Source organism: Hyaena hyaena, unplaced genomic scaffold (assembly GCF_003009895.1).
Source record: "Hyaena hyaena isolate Hyena2069 unplaced genomic scaffold, ASM300989v1 scaffold_29, whole genome shotgun sequence".
NCBI classification, from domain to species: Eukaryota; Metazoa; Chordata; class Mammalia; order Carnivora; family Hyaenidae; genus Hyaena; species Hyaena hyaena.
In genome coordinates, this window is record NW_024080661.1 from 4445646 (window position 1) to 4468476 (window position 22831).

General features: G+C 60.2%; 2 protein-coding genes across 3 annotated transcripts in view; both read left to right on the forward strand.

Moving 5' to 3' along the window:
* EPN3 (epsin 3) overlaps nt 1-10084 on the forward strand; it is an 11021-nt gene extending 937 nt beyond the window's left edge. Inside the window, exons 2-11 of one of the 2 annotated variants that reach the window (XM_039227745.1) lie at nt 681-807; nt 2417-3093; nt 4245-4363; nt 4982-5062; nt 5362-5490; nt 6434-6521; nt 7004-7276; nt 7459-7569; nt 7704-7934; nt 8154-10084. In XM_039227745.1, the coding sequence (XP_039083676.1) occupies nt 2556-3093; nt 4245-4363; nt 4982-5062; nt 5362-5490; nt 6434-6521; nt 7004-7276; nt 7459-7569; nt 7704-7934; nt 8154-8488 (1905 nt within the window). In that variant the 5' untranslated portion in view covers nt 681-807; nt 2417-2555 and the 3' untranslated portion in view covers nt 8489-10084. The remainder of the gene's footprint in view (nt 1-680; nt 808-2416; nt 3094-4244; nt 4364-4981; nt 5063-5361; nt 5491-6433; nt 6522-7003; nt 7277-7458; nt 7570-7703; nt 7935-8153) is intronic. The other variant, XM_039227746.1, reaches the window with a different exon arrangement.
* Nucleotides 10085-13711: 3627 nt separating this feature from the next.
* On the forward strand, nt 13712-20971 carry SPATA20 (spermatogenesis associated 20). Its single transcript, XM_039227938.1, has 16 exons — nt 13712-13833; nt 13965-14144; nt 14266-14330; nt 14478-14632; nt 14718-14861; nt 14996-15197; nt 15543-15673; nt 15761-15865; nt 16076-16150; nt 16256-16465; nt 16549-16741; nt 17046-17214; nt 17516-17727; nt 19078-19277; nt 20365-20445; nt 20610-20971. The coding sequence occupies exons 1-16, from the start codon at nt 13757-13759 to the stop codon at nt 20778-20780; spliced, it is 2370 nt and encodes a 789-aa protein (XP_039083869.1). The 5' UTR covers nt 13712-13756; the 3' UTR covers nt 20781-20971.
* The last annotated feature ends 1860 nt before the right edge of the window (nt 20972-22831 follow it).

Below are 22831 nucleotides of genomic sequence, written 5' to 3' on the forward strand. Positions count from 1 at the left end.
CCCCCCCCCCCCCCCCCCCCCCCCCCCCCGCCATCTCTGAATTAGCCTCTCAGGCTCTGCCTTCTCAGTGTCCTTCCCTCCACCTGACAGGGTCTGGCTCAAGGTCACTGCAGTAATTCCATACCCGGCCTCCCGGGCCTGCCACTGCCGCCACTGGCTGCTGGGTTTCTGTTTCACTCCCTTTTATTTCTGGGCATATTGTGTTCGATAAAACCCTTTGCTTGTAGCACCGCTGGCAGGGCTCCCAGTGGCTCCCTCCTGTGATCCTTCCTTTCCTCCTCCTCCCTTCCGTGCTCCCTAAGCCTCACCCCGCCCCCTCTTCCCCCTTCCCCCCCACCTCGTCCCTTCTAACTTCAGGGGAGGGAGGTCCATGCGCCTCCCTGGGGTTTCTGATCCCGCTCTTCCCCCAGCTCCAGCAGAGGTGTGCAGAGGAATTTCCTCCATTCCCCCTTCTAGAAGGAAAGTCCAGACAGGGCCACCGGGGTCGGCACTGAGGGCCCCTCCCACTACCCCAGGCTGGGCTGGAGGGCTGGGGCAGCCAGGCTCAGGTAGGGCTGCTGGTGGAGTCAAGATGCCTGACTGGTTTTGCTGGTTTCCGTGGCCAGCACTGGGAGGGGCGAGCACTCCGGGCGGGCTGTGGGGCACAATTATTTCTCGTCTTGACTCTTGCCGCCCTCCAGCCCACCAGCTGGGGAGGTACAGACAGGTCTGAGTCACTAGTGAGTAGCGCAGGAGTGAAACAAGCGTTGGCCGTGACATCCCCACAGAAGGCCTGCCAGGCTGGACGGACGGAACGGCAGACAGAAGGTAGGCAGCCTTCCAGCCAGCACCCCATCCGCCCGCTCTCCCACAGGGTCCCCTCCTCCGGGCCCAAGCTCTCCCAGGCACCTGGGCCCTGGAGAAGCCTGCCAAGGCCTGCCCCGGCTGCTTTGAACTGAGCCCGGGGTTGGCAGGGCTGGGTGGAGGGAAAGCCCAGATTGGGGGAGGGGAGGGGAGGGGAGGGCAGGGGAGGGCAGGCAGCTTCTGACTCCTGCCGAGTCCCAGGGTAGAGCTGAGAGGTGCTGGGAGGCGCCATCTCTGTATGTGGGGCTGGGAGTCCCCAGGTGGTGTGGGTCCCCAGGTGATGTGCAGGCTCGATGGGTCCAGCCTGTGTGTGTGTATGTGTGTGTGTGTGTGTGTGTGTGTACCCACACCAGAGCAACAGAGGGGTTCTGGGTTTGGTTTCTGGTAGGATCCTGGCAGAACACTGTTCTGTCTTGAGCCTGCTTTCCCTAGACGGCCTGGTCCTGACGCTGTGGGGAGGGCAGGGGGCTGGATTCCCTCTCGGCTGGGGTATCAGTGCACCCAGGGCCTCCGGTGTGGGGAGCCCAGAGCAGCCTTGCCCTCAGGGAGCTTACCTTCCGGCTGAGGTGGCCGGAACGGAAACAATAAAGCAATCAGATGAATTAACTGCAAAACCAGTAGCCCTGACAGTAAGTATTGGATTGTCTTCTGGAGACCTAGGTGTTAGTCCCAGCAATGCCACCTACACACTGTGACACGGCGGGCAGGCCGCGTCCCCTCCCTGGCCTCAGTGCTCTTGTGTGTACGACAGGGGTGGTGGCAGCTAGGTCTCTTTGTGAGAGACAAGCCCCCTCTTCTGGCCCCATCTCCCTCTCTGGCCTTCTGGCCCAGCTCAAGTATTCCCTCTGCTCTGTTCTCCCTCGCCCTTTGGCTTTGCTCCTCCTCCCCCTCCCCCTTCAATCTCAGGCCGTCACCTCCACTGGGAAGTCTCCCCTGATTTTCCTAGCTTGGGCATTCTTGTGCATGTCCATGCTAGGCTGGATCGTCTGTGTGCCGCATCTGGACGTGTGTGGACCAGGACTTGTGCTCTGTGTCTGGCACAGTATCAGGTTCAGAGAAGGCCCCAGGCACTAGGTGCCGGATGAATTAAGCTGCACAAACTAATGATGTGAGAAATGAGGAGTGGGGACCAAGGAGCTGGAAGGGACAGGTCCTAAGCTAGATCCTGTCCTAAAAGGAACTATAGACAAACAGGAGGGAGGTGAGCAGGGATTCCTGAGGGCCACTCTCCTGTCTCCCGCTAAGAGCGAGGACTGGGGAGTGCATCTGCCTGGGTTACTCCCAGCTCATACCAGCTCTGTGAACTGGTCATTTGATCCTTCCCTGAACCTCACTTCCCATCTGTGAATGGAGATAATAATAATCGCATCTCGTCTTTGTGGTGCGACTAAAAGAGCAATGGGCATGCATAGCTGCGAGAATAATAGTAAGATAAGAAACATAAGAATGAGCTCTGCCAGCGGCTGTTCCTGACAGCGGGGACCCCCGGCCAGGCCTTCATTCCGTGGCTGAGTGGCTGCCGAAGGGGGCCATCACCCCCACGTTCCTGAGTTCCAGTCCCTCTCTTCCTCAGACCCATGTGGAACCCAAGGACGCAGCCGCCCTGCTGAGAGCTCGGCGGCTCATTCCTGTAGACCGTGACCTCGAAACGGTGGCCCTCGGCCCTCCACCTCTGGCTGGGGCGGGGGCTGCCCATCTGCAAGCCCCCGGCCATGACGACCTCAGCGCTGCGGCGCCAGGTGAAGAACATCGTGCACAACTACTCGGAGGCGGAGATCAAGGTGCGCGAAGCCACCAGCAATGACCCGTGGGGCCCGCCCAGCTCGCTCATGTCGGAGATCGCCGACCTGACCTTCAACACGGTGGCCTTCGCCGAGGTCATGGGCATGCTGTGGCGGCGGCTCAATGACAGCGGCAAGAACTGGCGGCACGTGTACAAGGCGCTGACACTGCTGGACTACCTGCTCAAGACGGGCTCCGAGCGGGTGGCCCACCAGTGCCGCGAGAACCTCTACACCGTCCAGACGCTCAAGGACTTCCAGTACATCGACCGCGACGGCAAGGACCAGGGCGTCAATGTGCGCGAGAAGGTCAAGCAGGTGATGGCCTTGCTCAGGGACGAGGAGCGCCTCCGGCAGGAGCGGACCCACGCCCTCAAGACCAAGGAGCGCATGGCACTGGAGGGCATGGGCATCGGCAGTGGGCAGCTGGGCCTGGGCCGCCGCCACGGTTCCCCATCCTCCTACAACTGTGAGTGGGCCCCGGGGCTGTGGCTGGGGGCCAGGAGGCAGCCTGAGGTCAGAGGGATGCTGCAAGCATTCAGGGAGATGACCAATGTAGCACGGAAGGCGGGACGCCCCAGGAGGTGCCCCACGAGTTAGCGCAGATGACAGCAGGACTGTGCCTGGTGGGCTGGGGTGGTGGCAGATGCTCAGGCTTCTGGAGTCCCGCAGCATGCCTTATTCTGCCCCTTTCGAGCGGAGGGATCTAGACGGCCGCCCCTTTGAATCTCCGCTTCCTCATCTGTGAAGCAGGGAACATCTTTCAGGTGTTGGATGTGAGAATCGAGGAGATCAGGGTCAGGAATACCCCTGGCCCTGTGCCCAGACACAGGGCACAAGGCGCTCCATCAGTGGCATTCCTCATGACCCCCTGCTTGAGGGCACTGTCCTTGAAAACAGGGTGCTGCAGAGCGGTTTTTTTTTTGTTTTTTTTTTTGAGAGAGAAAGAGACCGAGAAATGTGAGTGGGGGAGGGGCAGAGAAAGAGAATTCCAAGCAGGCGCTGTGCTGTCAGCGCAAAGCCCAACACGGGGCTCAATTCCACGAACCGGGAGATCATGACCTGAGCCGAAATCAAGAGTCAGACACTCAACTGACTGAGCCCCCCCACAACTGCACCCCTGCAGAGTAGTTCTGGACTCTCCTCCCTGCCCTGATGTGGGCTTCCTGGATCTGAGGGGGACTCGGATGGTCCTCCTTTCATAAAGCCCTTGACAGTGTGCCGAGGGCTTTGAGAGCCTCAGCCTTGATTGACTGGCACTCTCCCCCTCCCACCTCACGTGACTCCAGGCAGGATGGGGCCCCCCTGGAAGAGTGCAGTAGCCGGAGTCAGGGGACCTGGCTTCAGGTCTTACCTCAGGACCCTGGCCAGGCAACCCTCGGCTATTTGACACATCTGTAAAGGAAGGACTGGAGGCTCTACTGGGGGTGGCGTGGAAAGCCTCACACAGAGTGCCAAGCACACTGCCAGGCCCCCTGGAGCCCTGGCTGCCAGTCAATTCCTTCATCAGTTTCCCCCTCTGAGCCTTAGAGCTTCCTGGTTGGGGGGGGAAGGGCTGGGAAGGGGCACGGCACGTCGGTTACAGAGGCCACGATGGCCGACGGTCCATGGTCGTTGCAGCCTCGTCCTCCTCCCCACGCTACACGTCGGACTTGGAGCAGGCCCGGCCCCAGACGTCAGGAGAAGAGCAGCTGCAGCTGCAGCTGGCCCTGGCCATGAGCCGTGAGGAGGCTGAGAAGGTGAGGATCCCCGGGGGGCCTGGCGAGGAGACTACTGCCCCACACCCTTACCTCCTAGGCTCCTCTGCTCTGGGACAGCACAGGGCCTGTCCGTGTCCCTGGGACTGTCCTGGCAGGGATTGCCTCCCCGCCTGCAGTCCCCTCTGGCTGGGGCTGGAAAGGGCAGTGAATACTGAGTGGGTTGAGGGTGCACATGTGTCTTATGGGCCCGCGGCGGCCCCATGGAAGGCAAGCGGTGAGCGTGCTGACAGATGCATTCCTGGGAGACCCAGAGATATTGCTGCTCCCACCACCGCTGCCATCAGCTGTCCTTTTGGGGGTCAGGGATAGCCCCCCGTAATCATCCTTTCTGCCATCACCTCTGTGGATCCAGGTAGACTGGGGCAGGAAGTCTCACACAGCAGGGCCTGGGGATGCTCAGGGGACCCAGAAGCCAAGGATCCATCTCCTTGATTTTGGAAACTGCGTTGCAGATCCAGGCAGGGAGAAGGCCACACAAACCTTGGGGTCAGGATGTCCACATCCACTCAGGGTGGGCCCTTCTCTCTCCACCTCCCTTCCCCCTGCCCAGGAGTGGGAGCGCTGGGCCCAGTTCACCATTTTCTTCCTCCTCTGCAGCCCGTCCCCCCAGCCTCCCACAGGGATGAGGATCTGCAGCTGCAGCTGGCTCTGCGCCTGAGCCAGCAGGAGCACGAGAAGGTAGCAGGCCAGGCCTCCTGTGCTGGTGCTGGTGCTGGTGCAGGTGCAGGTGCTGGTGCAGGTACAGATGCTGGTGAAGGTACAGGTGCTGGTGCTGGTGCAGGTACAGATGCTGGTGAAGGTACAGGTGCAGGTGCTGGTGCAGGTGTTACACAGGCACTAACCAGGCTCCTCCCACTGCACCCAGCGGTCCTACTCTGCCTAACCTCTCTCGCTGCACTCTTCTTCACTCCAGCTCCAGGCCTCTCAAGTCCACCTGGGCTGCTCATGCTGGCCTCACCCCTCTGTGCCTTCCGCAGGAGGTGAGGTCTTGGCGGGGAGATGACTCCCCTGTGGCCAATGGTGCTGGGGCTGCAGTCCGCCGTTGGCAAGACAAAGAGCCGGAGAGAGAAGAGAGAAAGGAGGAGGAGAAGCTGAAAACCAGCCAGGTAGGGAGGGGCTGGGCTGCAGGGGCTGAGTGAGCCTGAAAGAGGAACTGAGTTGATATTTGCACTGCACTTCATATATAGTAAGCACTGTTTAAGCGTTTATTCAATGAAAACAGGGATAGAGGGGGTGCAGCAGCCCCCAGGCCGACCACATGGGCTGATGACTGAGCTGACAGCCCAGTGCGATACAAAGAATCTCAATCCCCTCCCCGCCGCTGCTGGATTTGGGTTCTAGATTTGCTGTCATTTACTTTGACTTGGGGCACATCACTGTGATGGCCTCAATTTCCTCCTTTGGGTGGGCAGCTCTACCCCTGGTATTCTAGGATTACGTGATACTGCGGATCCAGATCGGGGGGTGGGGGGAGGTGGGCTCAGGCACATGTGCTGACAATATCTTGGGCTCATATACATACTTTCCAAGAATAGGGGAGTGGGTAGCTTCTGGGAACAAGGCCACCCTCCAAAGCTGTGCATGGAGCGAGGATGTCTCTATCCCCTTTCTGCCCATGTTCGCTGTGGCTTAGTTTCTGACTTATGAAGGCAGACTGGTCAGAAAAGCTGTCTTTTACCACGGATGGGCTGGGGAGCAGGACGACTGAAGAAGGGTCAGGCAGGCCTGGGATTATCCCAGCTCTGCCTCTCCCCAGCTGTGTGACCTCAGGCAAATCATTTCCTCTCTCTGAGGCTCAGCTGGTGCATCTATAAAATGGACACACCACTACCTGCACTACCTACTGCACAAGGCTGCTGTACAGGCACAAAGTGGATGAGGAAAGGTTTTATAGACTGCAAAGCAATGTACAGAGACGAGGAATCATTAGTAGATGTTTGTGAGTGAATAAAGGAGAGAATGAGCTGGACTGAGGAAGCCAGGCTAGGGACCACCCTTCTTTTGGTTTCACCCACTTCTGAGCAAATGGCTGCCTCTCCCCCTCCGCAGTCCTCCATCCTGGACTTGGCAGACATCTTCACACCCGCCCCGGCCCCGGCCTCCACACACTGCTCTGCCGATCCGTGGGACATCCCAGGTGGGCACGCAGGGCTGCGGGAGGTTTCCAGGCTGGCCTTGGAAAGCCTCTTCCTTCCCAGCCACTTGCTGGTACCCCCCCCCCCAAGAGCTGAGGGCCAATGGGCAAGACACTACCCCCTCTGAGCCTCAGCTTCCTCTGGGACGTGGGGTTGTAGTGAGGGATGGGAGAGCACATCTGAAGAGCCCAGCTCATGGAAAACTCCGAGATGTTCTCTCATTCCCCCCCGCCGGTCACCTTGGCTTTCCTGCCCCAGCCCATCCCTGCCCTGACTGGGAAGGTGGCCTGAGCTGCCCACGCCTGGGACTCCACGCTCCTGGAAGAACTTGCCGAATATGGGCTCTGGCTTGCTGGGTGGTTCCGAGTCAGCATCCCATCTGTGAAATGGGACCCTTGGCCTCCCAACTTTGGGTAGCTGCGGAGGGCCCTGGGCCGAGTATAAAGGCGGGCTTGGGGTCATGTCTGTACTGTTCCCCTTTTAGGTCTCAGGCCGAACACAGAGCCCAGTGGCTCCTCCTGGGGCCCTTCTGCGGATCCCTGGTCTCCTGTCCCCTCCGGAAGTGCCCTGTCCAGAAGCCAGCCCTGGGACTTGCCCCCGATGCTCTCCTCCTCTGAGCCCTGGGGCCGGACCCCAGTGCTGCCTGCCAGACCCCCGTCCGCAGACCTCTGGGCACAGAACTCCTCCCCTCATCACCCACTCCCCAACACTGGGGCTGACCCTTGGGGAGCCTCGGTGGAGATCTCCAGTGCACCTGGTACATAGAGGGCCAGAAGGTGTGGGTGGGGGGCTGAGAGGACTTCTGGGTCCCCTCCCTCCAGTGCCAACACATCCTGTATTAAGATTAAGATTAGGCTCCTTGCCTATAAGGGGTCAGACCAGTGCCTGACCTTTTTGCCAGCCTATCTCACCTTCCTCTTCCTCCTTGGCTCGCTCTAGGTGGTACCTCACCTTTTGACCCATTTGCCAAACCCTCAGTATCCACAGAGACCAAGGAGGGGCCAGAGAGTACCCAGGCCCTGCCCTCCGGGAAGCCAGGCAGCCCTGTGGGTAAGCAGGAGGCAGGGGGTGATACAGCTCTGGGGAATGAGGGACCTGCCCAGAGGTGGCCTCTGTCCCGCCTTCTTCCCACATTATGACCACTCCCCGTCCCTAACCAATGAATTCAATCATTTCTGTTCCAGAGCTGGACCTGTTTGGAGACCCCATCCCCAGTTCTAAGCAAAATGGCACCAAGGAGCCAGATGCCTTTGACTTGGGTGTACTGGAGGAAACGCTAACCCAGCCCAGTAAAGAGGCCCGCGCCTGCCCGACTCCTGAGTCTTTCCTGGGCCCTTCGGCTTCCTCCTTGGTCAACCTTGACTCATTAGTCAAGGCGCCCCAGGCTGCAAAGACGAGAAACCCTTTTCTGACAGGTAGGGCACCCCTTGTCCCTGCCGGGTGGCAACACGGGGGACCCCTGCTCTCCCCATCACTCCTTTCAGAGCCCAGGCCCTGCCCTAAAAGTTTTACTCTTCTCCCCCGTTTCTGAGACTCCAGATCGTGCCTCCTCTCCCCCCTCCCCCGGCCACCCCACTGAAGGCTGTGTCCCCTGGCGCACTCCAAGCTCCCCATCCACTCTCGTTCCTCCGCAGGTCTCAGCGCTCCATCCCCCACCAACCCGTTCGGTGGGGGCGAGCAGGCCAGGCCGACCCTGAACCAGATGCGCACCGGGTCGCCCGCGCTAGGCCTGGGGGCCGGCGGGCCGGTCGGGGCGCCCTTGGGCTCCATGACCTACAGCGCCTCCCTGCCTCTCCCGCTCAGCAGCGTGCCAGCCGGCGTGACCCTCCCCGCCTCGGTCAGCGTCTTCCCACAGGCCGGCGCCTTCACGCCGCCGCCCGCCAGCCTGCCACAGCCGCTGCTGCCCACGTCGGGCTCGGCGGGGCCGCTCCAGCCGCCCCCGCACCCCGGCACCAACCCCTTCCTCTGAGCGCAGCCCCGCCCTGCCCCGGCTGGCCGGCGCATGCGCGAGGCCCCGTCCCCCCGCCCACCCCCGGCGCGGGGCGGGGCTGTCGCCCCAGGACCCGCCCCCGGGAGGGCCGGAAAGGACGACTCCGCCCCCAGCCCCGCCCGGACGCTCCAACAGGCCCCCGCCGACCCTCCGCAGCTCCGGGAGCTTGACGCCGAGGACTTCCCGGGGCCTGGACCACGCCCGCGTCCTCAGCCCCCACCGCGTGGACTGTTTCGAGGCGTGGTGTCTGGATCAGGACCACAGCGCAAATGAGCGCCAGTCACGGCCGTGGGAACAAGTGCTCTGCCATGTGGGGCACAAAAATGTCCCCACTTCCCGGACAACCTCCTCCGCCCGGCACCGTCGCTTCCAGATGCTCCCCGGGCTTTCGCTCATTATCTCATTTCATTCATTTACCCCAGATCAGCACTGGGGATGATCTAATGGCAGGGAACAGTAGGCAGTTGTTCCCATGCATTGCGCACTCTGTGCTAAGCACTTTAGACAGATTATTTAATTTAATCCTTGCAACAACTGTCTGAGGTAGATAATACTATTCCCATTCAAGACTGGCTACGTAATTTGTGGGGGCCAGTGCAAAATGAAAATGCAGGGCCCTTGTTCCAAATTAAGAATTTCAAAACGGGGGCAGCAGGGCAGTAAACCAAGTTACAACGTTTGGTCCTGCTCTCACCTGAGAGGCGAGGAAACAGGATCAGAGAGGTTAAGTGGCATGCTCAAAGTCACAAAGCTAGCACACACTGGGGCTGGGATTCAGACTGTCTGGCTCCACAGCCCTGAGCGCCCCCGCCCCCGGGCTGGGCCCTGGGTTTCATTTGCAAATATTGACTGCCCCGGAACAAAGTGGTGGGCTCTCCTGGGAGGGATCCAAGGATTGCTAAGCCCACAGCCTCCAGGAGCTCAGAACTCAGTGGGGAGACAAGCCCGGAGCCCTCATGTCTCTTTGTTTTACTGAGTCAGTCACCCTAAATCTAGCTCTATCCCCTCCCCCTCTTCACCAGGGCAAGAAATTCCATCTCAGCCATGCTGAGAGCGCCTGACCCCTGCTGGGGGCTTATAGCAAGGGGAAGGGCAGGACCTGGTGCCTCATCCTGGGGCCACCTTGGTCACCCCCACTCCTTTTCCACTCAATGTTCTCCCACCACTGGACCGCTGGACACTGATTTGTCCTCAGTGCTCAGGGTTTGGTCCTGCAAGTAGCCTGCTACTGGCCCCCACCCCCTTTTGGGTCACGGAGGGAAAATGGCCTTCCATAGGCCAGAAGAAAAGTGGGGGTCAGGGGGACAGGATGCTGCTCCTTTTAAGTGGAAGGGGGGGATGCAGGGAAAGGAGCTGCTGTGTTTTGATTTTGGTTTTGGTGTTTTTTTAGAGGGAGGGAGGGAGTTCTACTGTGACTGTTACAGGCGTGATGGACAAGAGCACCTACTAGGAGTCAGACCGATAAGAGTTCAAAACTGTGCTCCAAGATTTGCACTTAATAACAATAAGAATAATAATCACTTAGTAATAAGTGGTTATGCTCCCTGACCTTGAGTAAATTACTTAACCCCTCTATGACTCTGTGCCTCCACTTCCTTACTTGTCAGATGGGAACAAGAATTCCTTCCTTATGAGGTTTGCTCTTCGGCTCCTCCCAGAGTCCCAGTCCATGTGGCCCAGGGCCTGCCCTCTTCAGAGACTAACCCTGAGCAACGAGCCCATCATACCCATCATTCCTGGTCTTGCCAGGAGGTGCCGAGTCCAGCCCCCGTCCGTCTTCTGGCATGTGCGCCTCCACCTGGGAGGTCTCCATCGTTCTTGGCCCCTGCCCACCTGTCACCCCTTCCCTACCTGGACCCTCCTCTCCTTCTAAACTGACTCTCCCTTGTGGCCTTTACTTTCCCGAGGACTCCCAAGGGGTCCTGCTTGACCCCCACGAAGAAGAGATTGGTAGCCTTGTTCCCTGTGGCTACTTCTGGACCATTTTCCTCCAATGAGAGACTTCCTTCTTAGAGGCTCAAACCACTGGGTTGCCCTGCCACCTCTCTGCCTGGGGCTGTGCCCTGCCTCATTCGCATCGTGCTTCAGTCTTGGCTCACAGTCCTCTCCTCCAGATCTTGCTTAACCCCATGTGACTCTGTTATTCAGGAAGATGACCTTGACCTCCCACCCATGGTCACATTTTTGGGCTTGTCATCACCCCAAATTCCTCCCCATTCAAGGCAGGCTTCCTGTTCTCTGATCTTAATCTCATTCCTGGGCACCTACCATCCCCTCCGGCTTGCCACCCTCTCTGCCATGACCCCAACCTTGATGTCATCAATTGCCTTCTCTCATCCAAATCCTTCCCCTTGATATTTGTCATAATCAGCCTCATCCATCGTGAAAGATGGAAAGATGGAAAGCCATCTTTCCCCTCATATCAAACACCCATGCTGCTTTCTTATGTCTCCTTTCTTGTTTTAAATGTTTATCTGTATTTTGAGAGAGAGAGAGCGAGCACAGGTGGAGAAGGGACAGAGAGAGAGAGGGGGACAGAGGATCCAAAATGAGCGCCGTGCTGACAGCGGCAAGCTGATGTGAGGCTTGAACTCAGGAACCCCGAGATCATGACCTGAGCCAAAGTCAGAAGCTCAACTGACTGAGCCACCCAGGTGTTCCCTTATGTCCCCTTTCTTTCCGGTCCTCTTAAACCACTCCAGTTGGCTTCTGCTGTCAGCCCCGCCTCCCTGGAACACTGCCAAGTCCACCCAGTGGCCGCCATGATGCTGAAGCCAGTAGACCTTTTTCAGTCGCATCCTGGTTGGGTTTTCCAGAATCCAACCATGAGGATCCTCCCTCCTTGCAACTCTCTGTCCCTTTGCCTTTGGGACACCACCCACTCGTGGTGTTCTATTGACCTTCTACTGCTGCTCTTTCACAGGGGCCTCCTGAGTTCCCTGAGCCCAGGCCCAAGCCTGCTTCTCTCCTGCTGCTCCCCGGATGGCCCCTTCCATGCCCACACTGTCTCCACAATGAGCGCCCCGATCCCTCCCACCGACCTCTCCTCGGCATTCCAGTGCCGTTATCTCCAAGCCACCTCAAATCAACATGTCCAAAAATGACCTCACAACCCCCCACCTGAGGTTCTCGGTGGCCCCTCCTCAGCAAATGGCCTCACCACCCAGCATAATCCCTCCTCTGCAAACCACTCTTGATACCTCCCTCTCCTCACTGCCAATTTTGAGTATGTTTCTTCCTCTACAGGCCCCCAGACCCTCCTCACTACCTCCACCTCCATCTGGTGCAGACCTCACCATCTTCCCTGGGTCCCGCTGTGGCCTCCTAACCAATCCTGCTTCCGCTCCTGCCCCTTTCCAACCCACCCTCCCCTAGGAAGCCAGAGGGACCTTTCCAAAGTGCAAGATCACTCCCCTGACCAAAGGCTTTCAACATCTTTCTTCTTTCATCAACAGCCAAAAGTCCTACTCAAAGTTCTGGAGTCCCTCCAAGACCTGGATGTTTTCCCTCCTCCAGCCTCACAACGTCGTCTACTATGTCTCTTCCCTTTGCTCTCTGCCCTGCAGCCATGCTGGCCTTCCGTAGTTCCTCAGCCCTGACTCACCACTATGCCACAGGGCCTTTGCACATGTTCCTCCTGCTTCCCCAGCACTCCCTCCCACGCCCTCCCCCCACTCCATCCTCTTGTTCCTCTTGTTCTTCCACACAAACGTGATTTCCTCAGGGAGGCCTCTCCCACCTTGCCACTCCCACCAGACCGGGCTCCTTGTTATACTTAGTCATGGCCCTTCTTACAGTGGGTGGTTGTACATTCGTGTGCATGGCTGTCAGATTAGCTTCCGTATCCTTCAACAGACTGAGCAACACAAGGGCAGGCGCCTGGTCTCTCTCCACCCATCACTGTACCTAAGCAGAGCGCCCGGCAGGCAGTAGGCACTCAACAAATATTGGTGAAATGCAGCAAATGAGGCAAATGTGTAAAGTACATGATACTACACAAATTTGCCTCGTCGTTGTTATTCAGGGGAGACTTCTTGGAGTGGGGGGGATTTGAGCAGGCACTTGAGATGGAGAGGCAGAGCCAAAGCTCGCTGGCCAGGTGGTCCTGGCCAAGCCGTGCCTCATTTCTCATTTGTAAAATGAGCAAGGCTTGGCAAAATGACCCGAGGCTCTGGCATCCTCATAACGGTCCATTTTCTCCTCCTGAGGATGATTCTGGCTGAGTCTGCCCAATTTTGTGCACAGACTCTGGTCCTCCCAAGCCCGGGCTGTCCGGTCTGCGATCCCAAGTTCGGCCACCGGGCGGCGCGCGGAGACCAGCCACCCGGCCGGGAGCCTCGGTGAAGACCCGCCTGCGGTCCGGGTGGGTGCCCGGGTCCGCCCCTCGCAGCGCGCCGCCCTTCCTCCCGGTCCGCAGCTTCCCGGCCTTGGCCGCGAGCAGCCATGCTGGGCGCACGCGCCTGGCTGGGCCGCAGCCTCCTGCTGCCCTCCGCCCGGGTGGGCCTCGCCGCGAGCCCCAGGTACAGGCGGGTGAGTGGGCCTCTGCGGCGCGCGCTGAGCCTGGGGAGCCCCAGTGCCTGCCCCGCCGCCCCTACCGCCTCCTCCTCCCGAACTCTCCGCCGAACTCTCCGCCCCACGAAGTCCGCGTTCACGACCTGGTCCTTCCCTCTACTCTTTTCAAGTCCCTTCCGGCAGCAGGGCTAGCTCCCTTGGGTCTGTCTCTTCAGACACCACCTCCAGGAAGCCTTCCTTGAGCCCCAATGCTGGGCCTTATCCAGCAGCACGGTGGGCTGATCTGTCACAGTCCTCATGGCTTCAGGGGCTGGTCATTTAGGTCTGCCCCTGGGGCACCAGGCTCCCAGGCTGAGCCTTATGAGATCTGAGCCAGTTACTGGCTCCCTAGGGGTCCTGTGGGTCTGGCCTTGTGGAAGTGTCCAGGGCATGGATGTTGAGTGAGAGGGTCCCCTGGGGCAGTTTCCCTCCAGTGGTCCCTCACCGGGTCCCAGATCCAGTTATTGCCCTGTCCAGCCACCAGGAGCGTGCAGCTTCCTGCCCAGACCACCAAGCCACGCCCGCGGGGGAGACCCCTCCCGCACAGCCTCCCCGGGGAGGGGCCCTGTTGGGGGGAAAGAATGGAGGCTGAAGGACCATTCTGCCCATTGTGACTCACCCTGACCTCACAGTCATCAGTCTTCCCACCGCCAGGTCCGAGAGGTTGGGGGGGACTAACCTGGCAGGGAGCCCCCAATGAACCACCTTCCTTCACCCCCCCAAAAACACAAGGGGGAGCACAAAGGCCACAGTCTCCCCCGTGGTTCAGAAAGGTGGGTTGGGCTGGGAGCAGGGGGTCGGGGGTGGGGGGAAGGTGCCAGAGGGCTGGGTGGAGTGGGGCGGGCCTCTGGGGAAGACCTAGGAGGAGGTGACCCTCCTCACTCGACCCACCTGCCCGTGCCAGGGGCAGCTCCTCCCGGGACAAGGACCGAAGTGTGACGGTCAGCAATTCAGTGGCCATGCCTGTTGGAGGGAAGGGAAACCGGACCAACTGCTCCCCATCCACACCCCAGAAGGTCCCCAACCGCCTGATCAATGAGAAGTCACCGTACCTCCTGCAGCACGCCCACAATCCTGTCGACTGGTGAGTATGGCTCCCGGTGCCCTTCCCCGGGGGGGGGGGCAGCTGGGCCCCCAGCCCCTCCTACAGCCCCTCCGCCCCCACCTGGGGGCCAGTGAGTGATGCCCAGCCCTGCCCGGCCTAGGTACCCCTGGGGACAGGAAGCTTTCGACAAGGCCAGGAAAGAAAACAAGCCCATTTTCCTTTCAGGTAACACAGCCACCTTCCCTGGGATGGGAGGAAGGGGGCGGTAGTGGATTGGGGCAGGGGAAGAAGGGTCCTTTGGGCCTGGGGCCTCCAGGGAAGCCTCCAGCCAGTCACTGGTCCCCCCTCCCCCCCGCCCGCCCCCCCCCCCAGTGGGGTACTCCACCTGCCACTGGTGCCACATGATGGAGGAGGAGTCCTTCCAGAATGAGGAGATTGGCCGCCTGCTCAATGAGGACTTTGTCAGCGTGAAAGTGGACCGGGAGGAACGGCCTGATGTGGACAAGACGTATATGACCTTCGTACAAGTGAGTGGCCGGGCGGCGGGGTGGGGGGAGGTGGTCCCTGCGCAGGGGGCCGGCCGCCCCCTCACCCCCGCCCTCTCTCTGCTAGGCCACCAGCAGCGGTGGGGGCTGGCCCATGAACGTGTGGCTGACTCCCAACCTCCAGCCCTTTGTGGGGGGCACCTACTTTCCCCCTGAGGATGGCCTGACCCGAGTTGGCTTCCGCACAGTGTTGCTGAGGATACGGGAGCAGGTGGGTATAGGCTCCCTGGGGAGTAGAGAGGGTTGGGAACTGGGGGGGGGGGGCACGGTCAAGGGCAAGGAAACAAGGCCCCCCCCCCGCCCCACCGCACGCTGACCTCCAGGTCTGCCCCTGCCCTCCCACAGTGGAAACAGAACAAGAACACCTTGCTAGAAAACAGCCAGCGAGTCACCACAGCCCTGCTGGCCCGCTCAGAGATCAGCACGGGTGACCGCCAGCTGCCACCCTCTGCTGCCACCATGAACAGCCGCTGCTTCCAGCAGCTGGACGAGGGCTACGATGAGGAGTACGGGGGCTTCGCTGAGTCCCCCAAGTTCCCCACGCCGGGTCAGTGTCCCCGCTGAGCCCACCCCTCCCCATCCCAGCTTTCTGGTGCCTGGCCTGGTCACCAGCTTCTGACCTCTGGCTTGGCCATTAACCTCCCGCTGTCCCGAGTGGCCAGCGACCTCCTTACCCCAGCCTGTCACTAGCTACCCAATGAAGACCTCGCTTGTGGTCTTAGCAGCAGCCGCAACACTGACCTGGATGACGGGTTCCGCTCGTGTGGGCTGACCGTTGACCCCTCGCCTGTTGAGTGGACTCCTCACCCCAGCCTGGCCAGCGCTCTGATCGCCCAGACCCCTGCCCTGGGTGTCCCCTGTCCCCTCACCCAAGTGCACTTGGTATCCACAGTGATCCTGAGTTTCCTGTTCTCCTACTGGCTCAGCCATCGACTCACCCAGGATGGCTCTCGGGCCCAGCAGATGGCCTTGCACACCCTCAAAATGATGGCTAACGGGGGCATCCGAGACCACGTGGGACAGGTGAGGGGTTCAGGCATCGCCGGGAGGGGGCAGCGAGGGTGGGATGGGGCTGAGCTTGGCCTCCAGCTCCACATCCCGCCTGCGCAGGGCTTCCACCGCTACTCCACGGACCGCCAGTGGCACATCCCCCACTTCGAGAAGATGCTGTACGACCAGGCGCAGCTGGCGGTGGCCTATTCGCAGGCCTTTCAGGTGACCCCTGAACCCCTAGCTTGTCCACCTCCCTCCGGCTGCCCCTCTGAGGGCTTTCCAGGGGACTTGAGGCTCCCCTTCAACTTCATTCTTAATTCCCATATACCCAGGCTCCCTCCCCACCCTCCTGGGACAATGTTGAATGTCCCCTCTGTCCTCAGGTGGCGGTGGCCGGGCACTCTGTTTACAGTCTCCTTCCTCCCCACTCAGATCTCTGGTGACGAGTTCTACTCCGATGTAGCCCGAGGTATCTTGCAGTATGTGGCTCGGAACCTGGGCCATCGGGTGCGTGTCCCCCGAGGCGGGCGGGCCTGGCTGCGGGAGGCCTCGGCGGTGGGGGGGTTCCCATGCCCTGAAGGCTGGGGCCAGCGAAATCTCCTCTCCCCACAGTCTGGAGGCTTCTACAGCGCAGAGGACGCAGACTCGCCTCCAGAGCGGGGCATGAGGCCCAAAGAGGGTGCCTTCTACGTGTGGACGGTCAAAGAGGTGCAGCAGCTGCTTCCTGAGCCCGTACTGGGTGCCACTGAGCCCCTGACCTCGGGCCAGCTCCTCATTAAGCACTACGGGCTCACGGAGGCGGGCAACATCAGCCCCAGCCAGGTAGGGACGCTTGGGGCTGGGGGAGGGGTCCCGAAGCCAGCCAGGCCAGGGGGACGCACTCTCACAAGGGCTGTTTTCCTCAGGACCCCAAGGGGGAGCTGCAGGGCCAGAATGTGCTGACCGTCCGGTATTCGCTGGAACTGACCGCCGCCCGCTTCGGCCTGGATGTGGATGCCGTGCGGACCTTGCTCAATTCGGGGCTGGAGAAGCTCTTACAGGCCCGGAAACATCGGCCGAAGCCGCACCTGGACAGCAAGATGCTGGCCGCCTGGAATGGTGGGGCGGCCTAGCTCCCATTTACAGAGTTGCCGTCTCTCTCAGGCCCCTCTGTGTGTCAGGCACCTGCTAGAAATCAATTCTCCCTTTACGCTGTGTCTCATCCTCAGTTTACCAATGAATGAACCGAGGCTGGGAGAGCTTAAGGGAACCCCTCCCCACCCCCGACGTCACATACAGGGGCCGGGAACTCTTACCCGTTCACTCCATTGCTCCAGAGAGGTCAGGGCTTGGGGGTCAGCGTGGACATATCCGAGAGGCCCCCAGCCAGCTTCTCATGACCACCGGTGTCTCCTCCGTCCAGGACTGATGGTGTCCGGCTTCGCCGTGACCGGGGCTGTCCTGGGCCTGGAGAGGCTGATCAGCTATGCCACCAGCGGTGCCAAGTTCCTGAAGCGCCATATGTTCGACGTGGCCAGCGGCCGCCTGATGCGGACATGCTATGCGGGCTCCGGGGGGACCGTGGAGCACAGGTGGGAGGGGGCCGGGCTGCCTGCGAAGGCTTGTCTCCCTGGACCTCCAGGCCTGTCTCTGCTCCTCTCCCCACCTCCTGTTTGGCCCCCACCCCAATTCTGCTATCCGCGCGCCAGGAGCTCTGAACTTCCCTGGGCTCAGTTACTCATCTAGAAAATGGGCTAATGGTAACGAAGAGGTAGATTGTGAGGGTTAAGTGAAAGGATGTATGGGAAGGGCCTCCTCTGGGAAAGCCCCCCTCTCCCTGGGGCCTGTCCTCGGCCCCTTCCCTAATGTCTGTCCCCCCTACCGCACCCCCAGCAACCCGCCCTGCTGGGGCTTCCTGGAGGACTATGCCTTTGTGGTACGGGGCCTGCTGGACTTGTACGAGGCCTCGCAGGAGAGCTCGTGGCTCGAATGGGCTCTGCGGCTGCAGGACACGCAGGACAGGCTCTTCTGGGACTCCCGAGGTGGTGGCTACTTCTGCAGTGAGGCTGAGCTGGGGGCCAGTCTGCCCCTGCGTCTGAAGGACGGTCAGTGGTGGGCATGGAGCTGGGCTTGGGACCCAGTAAAGGCTTGGCTTTCCCTGGGGCGGGGAGGGGGGTATGAGCGCAGCGTGGTCGTAAAGAGCCGGCGTGGGTTCACATCTTCACTGCTTATTACCCAACTGACTTTGGGTTGGTCTTATTAAATTCCAGAGCCTTGGTTTCTTGATATGTGAAACAGCTAATGTTGGTACTTGCAGGGTGGCTAAAGAGATGAATTTAGCTATTATGCGAATGCGCTTGGCCTCAGTAACTGCCAAGCTCGGATTCAGGTATCAGCCAAGGCCCGCCTGGTCCCTACCCTCATGAAATACGACGTAGCTAGGGAAACAACTAATCGACAGTAATAACTAACACAAAAGTGCACACGCAGATGGGTGGTTGAGTGTGAGTGCCATTAAAGAAGTAGGTGCCGGGCCCCTTCCTTTTCAGTAGCGCTCACCATCACCGGACATGTCTGTTAATGGTCTCTGTCCCCTGACTCAAATGTAAGTGTCCTTTCCTTTTATTGCGCATGCGCAGGTCTAGCGCGGGTCTGGCACCTTGTACATTCTCCATAAATGTGAGCTGAGTGAATAAAGAAACCCGGGGAGAGAACAGAGGGGCCCGACCCAGCTAGGGGGAAGTCAGATCAAACCTGGGACAGGTGTCATTTAACCAAGGGCTACCAGAGGCCGGGAGGCTGGTAGACGGGGTGGAGGCAGAGGTGAGGTGTGCCCACGTCGGCAAAGCTGGTTCCCTGCAGGGTCTTACAAGGCGTGGCAGGTAGTGGACACCCCCTGGAGGGCTTTAAGTGGGCTGTGATCTGGGCCGGTTAGGTCTCAGAAGGGCATTCCGACTGAAGGTGGAGACGGGACCTTCCGAAGGGGTGAAATAGGGTAACCCGTTAGGAGACTGTTAGTGGCATTCAGTCCCGCGAGGGCTGGCAAACGCTCGGACAAGCGGGAAGGATGAGATGGGGAGAAGTGGTAGGATTCCGGTCTACCCTGGCTGCAGACCTGGCGGACTCACGGTGGATTAGGAGCGGGGGTGAGCGAGAGGGAGGGAGGGGCGAGGGTGATAGCGCTCTGGCTTGAGCAGCTTGGTGGCTGGATTGAAGAGTCCCCAGTGAGATGGGGGTGAAGGGGACCGACAGTTCAGCCTGGGGCAGGTGGCTGAGAGAGCCAAAGACCAGCAGCTGTTGGCGGCCTTACCCTCAGAGCTGGGGCAGGACTGGGCGGCGGGTGGACCCTTCCACCTCCCATCCCCATCCCCCACCACCCTGGCCACAGTCCTGGGGCAGGGTCCCAGGACCCAGCGACCCCCTCTTACCGCCGCCACCCCCACTGCGCCCCGCAGACCAGGATGGCGCGGAGCCCAGTGCCAACTCCGTGTCGGCACACAACCTGCTTCGGCTGCACGGCTTCACGGGCCACAAGGACTGGATGGACAAGTGCGTGTGCCTGTTGACGGCCTTCTCCGAGCGCATGCGCCGTGTCCCAGTGGCCTTGCCCGAGATGGTCCGCGCCCTCTCAGCCCATCAGCAGACGCTCAAGCAGGTGTGTGTGGGGGCGAGGGCACCTGTGTTGGGACTCTGGGGGGGGAGGGGATCCGGGGTGGCAGTGGGGGTCGGGGGCATGGGGTGGAGATGTCCCCCAGAGCTCAGGTCCATGAGTGTGCGGCCGTCTAGGAGTGTGTGTGCACATGTCTGCAGGGGAAATATCTATACAGGCTGCTTTAGGCGGCGGAGGTACGTGAGTGAGTGTGCATCAGAGGCGCCGGGCCTCGGGTGGGCAAGCGCCTCTGTGCGTACCCGTTCCTGGGGCTCTCAGAGTCGGGTGGGGAAGAAGCAGGGGATAACTGGGGGTCCCTGTGGTTGGTAAGGGGTTTCTGTGTGCCCCTGTGTATCTGTGTAGTCGGGCCCACCAGTGTGAGTGTGGTTACACGTTCATCTGCATGCATGTCCCCATCTGCATTGCTGTGTGTGCCCCTCTGGAGGTGTGTGACCCTGGAGGTGTGTGACTGTGTCTGCATCCCCGCCGAGTATGGGCCAGTGTGTGCGTTCACCAGTATGCGTCTGCCTGTCTGCACGTGTATGGCCCCATGTTCAGGGTTGCCTGCTTATATTTGCATGTTTGCCTATATATCTCTGCTTCTGTGTGTGTGTGTGTGTGTGTGTGTGTGTGTGTGTGTGTCTGGTGTTTGAATGTGTAGCCTCTGCCTGTATGGGGGTATCTGCTGTGTGTATATGTGACAGCCCTGTGTCTCCTTGTGCCTGGATCTCCCTGTGTTTGTGTGTCTTCTGGTATATCAAGTCCTGTGTGTGTGTGTGTGTGTGTGTGCGTGCGCGCGTGCGCACACGTGCTGGCATCTCTGCTTATGGGTGCATCTCCCTGTGTCCATACCTCTCTTGCTGTGTGCAGCACTGCCGCTCTGTGTATGCTCATGTATGCACGGACATATTCCCACGCGCTGAGCAGTAACTCTGAGGCGGCCTCCCAGCAGCGGGCCTGGAAGATACCCAGCTGAGTCCCCATTCCTTCCTGGGGACAGAGCGTGGGGTGGAGGGAGGATGGGGAAGCCGAGGTAGGTCCCGATCCAGCTCCCTGCACCTGACCCTAGAGTTAACCTCTCTGTTCCGGCCAGATCGTGATTTGCGGAGACCCCCAGGCAAAGGATACCAAGGCTCTGTTGCAGTGTGTCCACGCCACCTACGTTCCTAACAAGGTTCGAGACTGTGAGCCCGCCCCCCCCCACTCCCCTGCCTGCCACCCCCACGCAGCTCTCCAGTATCTCCTCTTCTGTAGGCCTGGGAGAGGAAGCCCACCGGTGGGCTCTGCCAGTGTTCCAGCACCCCCTGGGTGACCATCCCCACTCTGCTGCTATCACAGGTGCTGATCTTGGCCAACGGGGACCCCTCCAGCTTCCTGTCCCGTCAGCTGCCATTCCTGAGTACCCTGCGACGGCTAGAAGACCGGGCCACGGCCTATGTGTGTGAGAACCAGGCCTGCTCCATGCCCATCACCGAGCCCTGTGAGTTACGGAAACTGCTACATCAGTGACTGCCTTGCCTGCCACAGGCTGGGGCAGAAGGGAGAGCTTCCCCGCTGACCAGAGACTCAGGCCTGCCAGGGCCCGGTGCACCCTGTGGCCATCCCCGGGCACCCTGTCACCGGATGCCCTTGGACATCCTCACTGGCCCGCCATGGGCACCCACTCACCCTGGAATAAACCTAACAGCGTCCCGCGGAAATCTCAGGGCCTCAGCCTTGCTTGGGAGAGACGGGCCTCTGGCTGACCCCTCTGCCTTCTTGGATTCCTTCTTCGCCTTGAGAGGTCACTAGGCTGACACTGCCCCGTCCACGGTCATTGCAGCTTGACTGAAACTGACGGCAGGGGGCCTGTAACAGCCACCAGGGGTGGGGTTGGGGTGTGGACTTGTCCTGGAGGGGAGGAGGCTAGTCCTTGCCCTTGGTGGGGTTAAGAAAGAGGCCTGCTCTCTTCCTCCCTATTGTCTCTGTTTTAAGCTGGGGAAGAGGTAGAGGATGCAGGGATGCTCATTTCGGGGGTGTCCAGCCTTACCAGCATGGAGCCCTCCCTGCAGGAGGTCATATCGTCCACGCCCCTGCTTTCACACCAACCAGTCCAGGGAGAGTCCTCTTTCCTTTGGCACGTCTGTTGGGTTGGAAGTCATTCCCCGAATCTGATTCCTTCCTGCTACACGGAAAGCTGGCACTTTTCTGTGGCCTCCTCCTGTCCCGTCAGGGTTGGGAGATGATCACGAGCCCTGTCCTTGGCATGCACGTCACAGACCCCAGAAACACCATCTAGCTTCCTAGCTTCCACGGCGGCGGGGAAGGGTGCTTGGGGAAGGGCAGGTGCAGCGGGATGAGGCTGACAGGTGGGGGGGGGGAGGGGGAGGAGCGTCTCCCTCCCCACACCCTTCGGGGGTCTGCGAGCCTGGGCCCAATGGCAGCCCCAGAGCCACGCGGTACAGCCAGCCAGAGGAGGCTGCGGGAGACGAGACTGGAATGCGGCCACTGTTTGTGGGGATGTCAGCGGCAGGGAGGAGTGGGAGACTGGATTGTCACTGCGAGGTCTGCGCATGGTCACACAGGCTCAGTGGGCCTGGGGTCAGCTTTGGCTGGGCAGCTGGGCCCTCGGTGCAGGCCACCCAGGCCCATCTGGAGGGGATTAAGGCTCTGGCCAACAAGGTCGGGTGGCCCTTTTCTGGCTAGAGCCTGCTCAGCGTTGGCCGGGAAGTCTGAGGCCTGGGCCGGTGGAGCCGGGTCTGGGGGGCAGTGTGGAGGGAGGGTGGAGCGTGGTGAAGCACAGGTGGCCTTTTTGGCAGCCCCAGGCCTGGCTCTGGAAAGTCTTGGCAGTATGCAAAACCCTCTGTCTCCATCTCATTGACCCAGACGCCTGAGATGGTGAGGCAGGCCCCTTTGGCCTTCTATGGTCAGATATTCAAGGCCCAGGGAGGGTAACAGACGGACCTGCGATCACGCAGCACATCTGGTTCTTTCTGGAGTCTTCCGGGTACAATAAAAACCGCCGAGCCTTCCTCTTCCTCCAGGAGGTGCAAGCACAGCTGTAAAAGGGGGTGCCTTTGGTGTCTCCTACCTCTCTAGCCAGTCTCCACTCTGCTCTGTGTGTCCTCAGTTCCCTTCCCCTGGTAGCAGGCATGCGCTTAAGAAAGGGATTCTGTAATAGGTTCAAAGGAAGGAGTTAGGGCCTTAAAGGGTTAGGGCTCCCGGGAGAGCTAGCATTTTCTGACTAGGACAAAGCGGAACGTGAGTCTTGCTCACACACGAGATTTTTAAAGTCTGCAGCCTCCCATCCCTGTGCTGCTCCCTGTTGCGTCCGTCGGCTCCTTGCTCAGGCAGCAGGGCTGTTCTGGAAGAGCTGTGGGCCACTGGAGACAGGGCCTCACAGTCTGAGAAGTCACTGAAATATTTTCAGCTCCCTGAGCCTCAGTTTTCTTATCGAACAAATGGGCCAGCCACCACCCAGCTCCCAAGGCTGCGAGGCGACTACATGGGATGGTGTATCATCGCTGAGCAGAGCGAGTCACAGATGGGAAGATTATCTCAGTTCCTGAGGGAGCCAGCCA